A 9,798-nucleotide genomic window follows, 5' to 3' on the forward strand; every position below is an offset into this window, starting at 1 on the left:
CTATTTTCACTAGGGCAACAGTGGCACAATACTTTTTAATACAATGAATTTCTGATGTAATTAATACCGATTCCAAGAAAAAAATCCACACTTGGTATTTTATGCCAATGCATATTCATTAACTTGAAGGGCCATAGGATCTAGTGAAAGTTTTAGGGATTTGTTGTTGTCGTTGTAGTTAAATATATCTGATGTCTTTTAAACTGACTTTTAAATGTCTAAATTAAGCATGTGGATTATTTTAACAGTCATCTTAGGTTTTAAAGAATCACTACTCACAATATTTAGTAATTACTGGTAGAGATTCATAATAACACCATGGATAATTTATTAATGCTGTATCCTGGTGTTCTAATATTCAATAAGGAATCCTTCTCTGTCCAAAACCATTATGAAGGAGATGATAGAAAATATTAGAATCTAAGGAAGTGGATGTTATTATGAACAACAATTTATTCCTGACCATTTGTCATCAAGCCACTAAGATGGCTTCAGAGATATCAAAACTATCTTGGACAGGAACCATGACGCAGGAAGAAGCAAAAGGAAATCCTCCAGAAAGAGAAAAGTATGTGACAATAAATCTGTTAACATTCCCTGGAGATATACGGACATGGTTCACGTATGAACATGACTTCTTGCTGTCGCACGGCTATGCATACCCTTGGGGCTTATCTGCTAGTATATATAGTAGGAGGAAACCAGCTGAATGCATGACTCCAGTGAAGCAGCTCACCAGAGTCAGCACTCATCTTGCTTGGGAACTCCTCAGCGATGGAGCTGCCATTGAGTCAACGTCACTTCTGTAAGTGAATTTTCTTCTATGTCTCTCTATGAAAAAGATTCAATGAAAGTGTTAGTTTAGTTTGTTTTAATGAAGTTCTTAGGAATCTTTGATGTTCAGTCTGGCATGAACAAATACTTGTCACAGTTTTACAAAAAAAAAAAAATACTCCAGCATAGATTTTCTTATATCTTTTGAAATTATTTTCTTGAAATGTACTGTACAAGTATACAAGAGTGCAAGGAAATTTTTGTTTTTAAATTTTGTGGTGGATATCATCATTTTGGACACTGTTGGAACATAGATAGCACAGTTTATCTGTTTGCTTCCTCTACATATTAGACAATAAAAAAAGACATGATTACTAATACAAAAGATGAAGAGAATGCTGTCCTAAAATACAAAGTCAGTTTGGAATTGCTAAGTTATACTGAGGTTGATCTGGAATGATATGAAAGAAGGGTGAGATAGAAAGACCTGGAGGGAACTGGAGCTTCACAAGGAGATCAACAGAACCAAATAATTTGGATTCAGGGGTCTTATCTGAGAATGACACTCCAAACAAGGACCATGCATGGAGATAACCTAGAACCCCTGTCAGATGTAGCCCATGGCAGCTCAGTCTCCAAGTGGACTCCCTAGAAAAGAGGAACATGGGCTGTATCTGGCATCAACTCAGTGGCTGCCTCTTTGATCACCTCCCCCTGAAGTGGGAGCAGCCTTACCAGGCCACAGAAGAATACAATGCAGCCAGTCCTGATGAAACCTTATAGGCTAGGGTCAGATGGAAGGGAAGGAGGACCTCCCTATCAGTGGATTGGGGAAGGGTCAAGGGAGGAGAAGAGGGTGGAAAGGTGGAAATGAGAGAGGATGAGGTAGGGGCTACAGCTGCAATACAATGGGAATAAATTATAATAAAAAAATAAAAATTAAAAAATATCCTCGAGGGGTTGGTAAATGAAATTGAGCTTAAACTCCAAGGTTATCATACCATCTTAATAAGGGCTTAAAAATACTAGTTCAGAATTAATTTCAGTTGCAGATGTTTGTAAAAAAGAAGCACTCCTGAAACAGAAGTAATGGGAAATTATTTCTCATATTTCTCAATTACTTCTCAAATTGTTATAGAGAAAAACACATTAACTTGCCTAAGTACTGTCAGAGATTATATCTATCATGCCAAATATACAACACCAAGTCATGTAGTAAAGAAAACTTCAGACAGATAAAACTTTTTGAATCAGTTGAACCTTGAAAACCTCAGATTAATACATTATTCCTAAGTGGCTTTTGTTTCTAAGTAGCAGGGACACTCCTGCTTTTGGTGATGTCAAACCTACTACTGTGGGAGAAAGCTGCAGCAATTCTGCCGAGTCTTGCCAAAGAGGGAGACTGTACGGAGCCCCTTGTGGAAACATTTAACAATGCCATCAACAGAGCTGAAACAGTCTATAATCTTGCTGTTCAAATGTATCAAGAATTTGTAAGTACCTCAATCTTCATACTAATGTTTGAATTGTACTAGAACCTGAGACATTAAGCATCATAACTCAAATATCAGAAAATATGACTTCATTGGTAAAGGACATACCAACTACTGATACATGGAAAGGGTCAAATGGACAGTTTCATAAAATGTCAATGAATCTAATGATTTCTCTATATTTTTCTCTGAAAAAAAATTACCCTATACTAGAGACCTTTAAAAATATAACTAGGGAGTGATTTCTCATTTCCTATTGTTACATTCAAGGATATGAATTTCAATTGGCCAAGTTCAAATAGGGCAGTTAAGATATTCACTCTAAGTATGGATGATGCAGTGAACTATATATTTGGAACACAGGTAAACTAAAGCATGTGAAGAGGCAAAAATAAGGAAAGATAGCAAAAGAAAGAAAGAAAGAAAGAAAGAAAGAAAGAAAGAAAGAAAGAAGGAAGGAAGGAAGGAAGGAAGGAAGGAAGGAAGGAAGGAAGGAAGGAAGGAAAGAAAAAGAAAGAAAGAAAGAAAGAAAGAAAGAAAGAAAGAAAGAAAGAAAGAAAGAAAGAAAGAAGGGAGAGAAAGGAAGGGAAAGAGAGAGAAAAAGAGAAATGAAAGAAAAAGAAAAAAGGAAGGAAGGAAGAAAGAAATCTAGATTTCTAAGAAGCCCATAAATACTAGTTATTCTGGTTTAGGAATTTATAGTGTTAGAATTTGTCTAATATCAGGGCAGAATTAGAAGTATATCTGTTCCTTTTAGGCTGATTGCTACATATCATTTCTCAAACTCAGAAAACCCAAAGAAAAAAATAGACAAAAATTCAATATGTTGTGCATCAAGAGAATATGATTCTGTTTGAAATAAACATGTCTTTATGTTGGTTTTTTTCTGACTAGATGTTATTTTTTTCCCCTTAACATGACTCAGTTCCGCAGTGATGGCTCTTCCATACATTTTAGGAATATTGTAAGTACCTAACATCTTTCCAGGTGCTACCCAATGATGCCTCCCAACAATGGTTCCAGATTAGATGAGAAAGCATTACAGTGTCTTCATTATTTCCTGTTCTTAACTGACAGTTTTTCAACTTCCTAACCTTTGCAATAGTTACTAACCTTTCATGAATTAGCTGATTATTACAAACTAAATAAGATATCCTGTTATATATTTAATAAAATTTAATATTTCATTGATCATACAATCACTAATGAACTAAATAAATTTAATGTTTTCTTATTTTGTTGACTTGGAGTTATATAGTTATTTTAAATAGTCTATTTTCATGAGTAATTTTGTAACAGAGTAAAAAGTTTCATTCTAAAACTATTATAATCTTTATATTACACAGCTATATACTCAATGTTCAATTAATGAATTCAAAATTCTTATACCTGAGTAAGTTAATACCAGTCTTTATAGACAGAAAGCAGAAAGATTAATAAGTATGTGCTATAGTTTTGTCCTGAAATACTAGAGAAAAATGACAATTACATCATTTATTTCTTGAGAAGTTTAGTTCTTTCAGTGTTTGCCTTCCATATAGTAACTTTTTAAAAAAGTGGGAAGGCAAGAGAATGAGAAGACAGGGTGAAAAAAGTTGGGTGAAAAGCCAAATTAAGATGCACATACATGAGACTAAGTATTAGTTGATGGGAAGTTTCTTAATTTTTTTAATATCAGTTTTTATGAAGTTTTATGTTGAAAATTTATATAACCAACAAATGCATTAATATTATGTTAATGAAGTCATTTATATAATTTTGAAATATAACTGATTTTGGGTTTTTTTACAGCTTACAAAAATGTTGAGGGAGGATTATCCTGGTTTCACTGCCAGAAATCACTGCCACGCCAAGATCACAAACCCTCCATATCGGAGAAATGAACTCATATATACTCCGGTGAGCAAATGTCCTTGTTGTGTACTTGAGCATAATTTGGATATATGCCTAGGAGTGGTATAGCGGGATCTTGAGGTAGCACTATTTGTAAATGTCTGAGAAAGCACCAGATTGATTTCCAAAGTGATTGTACATGTTTACATTCCCACCAGCAGTGGAGGAGGGTTCCCTTCTCCACATCCTATCCAGCATGTGTTGTCACTTGAGTTTTTGATCTTAGCCATTCTGATAGGTGTATGGTGAAATCTCAGGGATGTTTTGATTTGTATTTCCCTGATGACTAAGGACATTAAGCATTTCTTTAAGTGTTTCTCTGCCATTTTATAATCCTCTATCAACAATTCTTTTTAGCTTTGTAATCCATTTTTAATTGGACTACATTCTCTGTTGCTGTATAAATTATTGAGTATAAATCAAGGACATTTGCTCAACCATGTTAATAGCAACTTTATTCTTAATAACCAGAATCTGGAAACAACCCAGATGTCCCTCAACTGAGGAATGGATACAGAAAAGGTGGTACATTTACACAGTGGAATACTACTAGCATTAAAAACAAGGAAATCATGAAATTTGCAGGCAAATAGTTGGAACTAGAAAAGATCATTCTGAGTGAGGTATGCCATAAGCAGAAAGACACACATGGCATATACACACTCATAAGTGAATATTAGACATATAATAGAGAATAATCATTCTAAAATCTGTATACCGACCCAGGGTAAGATGATCAATCCTCATTATTCAGAAAGGCAAATGGAATAGTCACTGGAAGAGGAAGAAAACTGGAAATAGGAGAGCAGCCTACCATAGAGGGCCTTTGAAAGACTCTACCCAGCAGGGTATTAAAGTAGATGCTGAGACTCATAGCCAAACTTTCGGTAGAATGTAGGGAATCTTATAAAAGAAGGGGAAGATTGATTGACCTGGAGGACACAGGGGCTCTACAAGGAAACCAATTAAACCACAATATCTGAGACTGATACTCCAAACAATGAGCATTCATGGATATAACCTTGATCTCCTGTGCAGATGTAGCCCATGGCAGCTCAGTGTCCAAGTAGGTTTCTACTAGGGGGAACAGCAGATGTCTCTGACATGAACTTAGTAGCTGGCTCTTTGACCATCACCTCCTGAGTGGGGAAGCAGCCTTACCAGGGCCACAGAGGAAAACATTGCAGACAGTCCTGATGAGACCTGATAGGTTAGGGTAAGTGGAAGAGGAGGAGGACTTCCTCTCTCATGTGGGCTGGGAAGGAGAGTGGGAGGAGAAGAGGAAGGGAGGGCAGGATTGTGGGTGAATGAGGGAGGGGATGAGAGAGAGGGCTACAGCTGGGATACAAAATGAATAAACTGTAGTAGAAATTTAAAAAAAAGAAAACATATCCAGTTGAGTTTTCTTCATGATTTTCTCACAAAACAACAGAAGCAATGCACTGGGTTTTTCTGTATTAGTTTTACAGGAATTATGATAAATGCAGTAATAAGGTATACAAAATTAAATTGACATAAAGTACAAAAAATTACATTATATTCTTGATAAATTATAAATAAAATCGATTAACCAATAACAATGGAGCAGATTCTTAAATAGTCCATTTAGAAAGAGCTATTTTAGGAATGACTTACACTGAAATTTTACTTACTATTTTTAGGACATTTTTAGCTAAATTGGCTGTTTATGATTATATACTCACTCCTATGTAATAGGTGAAAATGTAGCTGTATTCATTACCTGTTGTTAATTGGTTCCCTACGGTGGCATTCTAAATAACACTATCACTTCTATTCTTGATTTTTAAATCTGTCCTGGTTCTATATTTATTTTATATGTCTCTTTGTCTCTTTATTTTTCTCTATACCTTAAGCAAAAGCCAGATAAGCAGAAGAGTCCTGTGAATTCCTAGTATGCAACAATGCCCTAATTCATGGTCATAAGGTCTATATATCATAGCAGTTCTATTTTGTGATTGTAAACATCTCCTTATTATGAGTCCATGTAATAACATAACAGAATTTTATTTAAGTTGAATATTATATGACAACTATAAGGGAAAATCAGGACAAAGATATCAAGAAAATAAGTGTTTCTTCAGACATAGAATTTTGCTAGATTGTCAACAAGCAATCTCTTAGCATTGCTGTATTTGAACTTCACAAATAGTTTACTGGGAAATGGTGGTTTTTTTCAGTAAATAATAATAAGAAATGGCAGTTTTGAAAAGTTGTACAGGATATTTACACTTGAATGAAATTTGAGAATCCAGGTGGGCACATTAACCAGTTTCAGATCTCAGTCTGAATCACATGACAACATCTATCGCCATATAATTCGATCACTATTATTGTACTCCTTTCCTTAATGCCATGTACATATTCATACTCCTATTCTCATTTTTCATGACCACTGGGGAAACTAACAAACATCAATAAAGTGAATGGCTTAAATCAGATATGAGCATCAAACACTGGAGAGGTAATATTCTGTTTTGATTTCCATTGATTCCATTATTAAATTCAATGTTGTGTCATGTTTCTTAACCTATACATGGCAACAAATTTCCTTTTCTGTCAGAGGCAACAGGAAAGCCCAGGCATGAGTACCATGCTTTCTTCATTGTATCTTTGTTCTATTTTTTTAATTTATATAGAAATCATAAATATGTACATTAATGAATGCCATAATTTATTTGGTGTTTATGAATCACTGAGTGAAAATGATTTGAGCTTCTTGTCCCTGTATGGTGATATCTCTATTTCCTCAGTAAAATCTTAATGATGCCTATTGAGTCCCAGAAACCTGTTTTACCAATTGATAGACAAATAAAGAAATAATAAATACCTCACTAGAGCAGAGGCTGTTAGGATTTCATAGGGAGAACAAAACATGATGACCAGATCTCAGAAAAAAATATTAATTTATAAGCATTATATTTTTTTTCATTTTCTCATATAATAGGTGGATTGTTTAAATTAAATCTATCCACACCATGCAATATCTTTACAACATGGGTCATATACCCATAGTAAAAATATGTTTCAGTTCAGCTTCTTCTCATGAGCATTTTATGAAAAAACCTGCTTTACTGAAATTATTTAATGCAACAAAATAATGGTTCTATTATGTTTGCTCAGACCGAAAAATATTTAAAAATGTTGATCAATTTTGTGGGTGCCTGGAATGCCCCTCTGTACCATCTGGTGGTTGAACTGAGTGCCATGGACGATGTTCCTGAAACTATCCTTTCAAAAGCCAAAGAGATTGAAGAGAACAACAGAGAACTCCTGGATGACCTTAGATGGATATTCACCAAGGTGAGAAAATTTCCATTACTTATTCTCATTCATAAAAGAGGTGGATTGTCTAAATTAAAATAAAAGAATATACCTCAGATTTCCAGACTAACTTGCAAATATCTGATCTTGTGGATAATGTTCTCCTAACACAGTGGTTCTCAACATGTGGGTCATGACTCCCCTGGGGGTTTAAGGACCCTTTCATGGCAGTTGCCTATCAGATATCTTGTATATCATGTATTTACATTATGACTATTTCCAAAAATCACAAATATGTAGTAGCAACAGAAATTAGTTTATGGATGGTGTTCACTAGATTGGACTATGAGATTGCTGGCATCTCCAACCTTCTCAGAGATGCTTCTCATCACTATCATGGTGGGGATCATAATTAAACACACCTGTCACTACTAAGCACTTAGAGGACTCTTGTCCCGGATAGACTGAAAGAGCTCAGCTCCTTCTAATATAGTCATCCCTAGGCTTCATCTATTGAATCACCATCTGGTATGCATTACAGGTCAGATTTTCATCCATAAACTTCATGGAAAATGAATTTACTTGAAACAAATTAGTATAGTATAAACAAATAGATTAGTATAAACAAATGTGGTTCATATCAGCTTCTATGATATGCAAATGACATGTAAGAGTGTCCTAAGTGAGAAACCGACACTAGCTCTTCCACTGTCTCAGAGTCAAAGTGAAACTTTCTACTTTTCCTGTGTTTGTGAAAAGAAGTACTTGTCTGTGAGCCATTGCATATCAGAACAAATACATATGAGTCTTGATCATACTTCCTAAAAAAGGAACTGCTGGACAGTCTCCTGGCCTACATAAATGAAAACCCATACCTTTGATGGAAGCAGTACATTTCTGAATGTATTTTTCTGATTGCACATATAAAAAACAAGGAACACTAACAATATACTCAACAAGTAACTCTTATTTTGATTTTTAGGGTTATCCTACAGAAAAGCTACAAGAAAATTTCCCAAACTGGCAACATCTTCCTTACATAAAATCAAGTCTCAGAAATGATCAGTTTTTGGCAATATTTAACCTTTCCAACTGCCTACGCTCAGATATACATTTCACTATATTTCATCTCAAAAATCTGAAGTATCGAATAACCAGGAAAAATTGTTAAGTGCACATCAACCCTGTCTGCTTCAGGGGTGGTCCATGACAGTCCATCGCTGAGAAGTTTCTTCGAATTTTATACCTTTTGAATGCATATGTGGGTATAATCTGTCTCCTTTTACATAATAAAAAGCATTTTCTTTAGAAATATCCAAGTCTGAAAAGCCTATTTTCTTTTGTTCAGTGAATAAAATGGCTATCAATAAAATTAGGTTACCTCAATCAGATTTATCACAAACAGTAGATGTTAACCTTAAAAATAAATGTATGGTTTTCTTCAATCAACTCAGATTACCTCACAGAAAAGGAGGAAGTTATTATCAGAGTGTAAAACTCTAATTAACAAAGTGTAAAACTCTAATCCATGTATACTAACAGGAAATATAAGCCATAATGCTTCATGACATCCAGACTGTCCTGAAAAACAAGGTTCACAGTGAAAACACAGCCAATTCAATCCAATTGCTATTTGATTCCACAACCTCAAGAAGACTTGGAGGGAAGAGACATGAAGTGGATATGATAAAGATAGAGTCGATTTATGCATAGAATTTCCAAAGAATTAATTTTGAAAAACTAAAAATTGTTTTAAGTCTCAACATCTGCTTTGATAGTGTTCAGGGCAGAGCCTTTCAGAGTCCCTCTGTGGGAGGCTCCTAACTTGTATCCTGTTTTCTTTTTCTTCGGATGTCCATCCTCTTTGCCTTTCTCAGTGGGGAATGAACATTTTAGCCAGAATCCTCCCTCTAGATTCTGTACTCCTAGTTTCTTTAGGTGTAAAAATTTCAGTAGGTTTATCCTGTATTATATGTCTATATAAGTGAGTATATACTGTGTGTGTGTGTCTTTTTATGGGACAGCTCACTCAGAATGGTCCTTTCCAGTTTCCATCATTTCATGATTTCCTTGGTTTTCATTGCTGAGTAATATTCCATTGTGTAGATGTACCACAATTTCTCTATTCATTCTTCAGTTGAGGCGCCTCTGGGTTGTTTCCAGCTTCTGGCTATTACAAATAAAGCTGCTACAAACATGGTTGAGCAAATGTCCTTATTGTGTACTTGATTCCCTTTTGGATATATGCATAGGAGTGGTATGGCTGGATCTTGAGTAAGTGCTATTCCTAGTTGTCTGAGAATGTGCCAGATTGCTTTTCAGAGTGGTTGTACAAGTTTACATTCCCACCAGCAGT

At 35.0% G+C, this 9,798-nt stretch overlaps 1 protein-coding gene across 1 annotated transcript; it reads left to right on the plus strand.

Moving 5' to 3' along the window:
- The first annotated feature begins 524 nt into the window (after positions 1–524).
- Positions 525–8,613, plus strand: LOC129685547 (prolactin-8A9-like). Its single transcript, XM_055619065.1, has 6 exons — positions 525–805; positions 1,913–1,989; positions 2,089–2,267; positions 4,059–4,166; positions 7,302–7,481; positions 8,425–8,613. The coding sequence occupies exons 1-6, from the start codon at positions 525–527 to the stop codon at positions 8,611–8,613; spliced, it is 1,014 nt and encodes a 337-aa protein (XP_055475040.1).
- Positions 8,614–9,798: the final 1,185 nt, after the last annotated feature.

Source organism: Psammomys obesus, unplaced genomic scaffold (genome assembly GCF_907164565.1).
Source record: "Psammomys obesus unplaced genomic scaffold, mPsaObe1.curated_primary_1811, whole genome shotgun sequence".
Classification (NCBI taxonomy): Eukaryota; Metazoa; Chordata; class Mammalia; order Rodentia; family Muridae; genus Psammomys; species Psammomys obesus.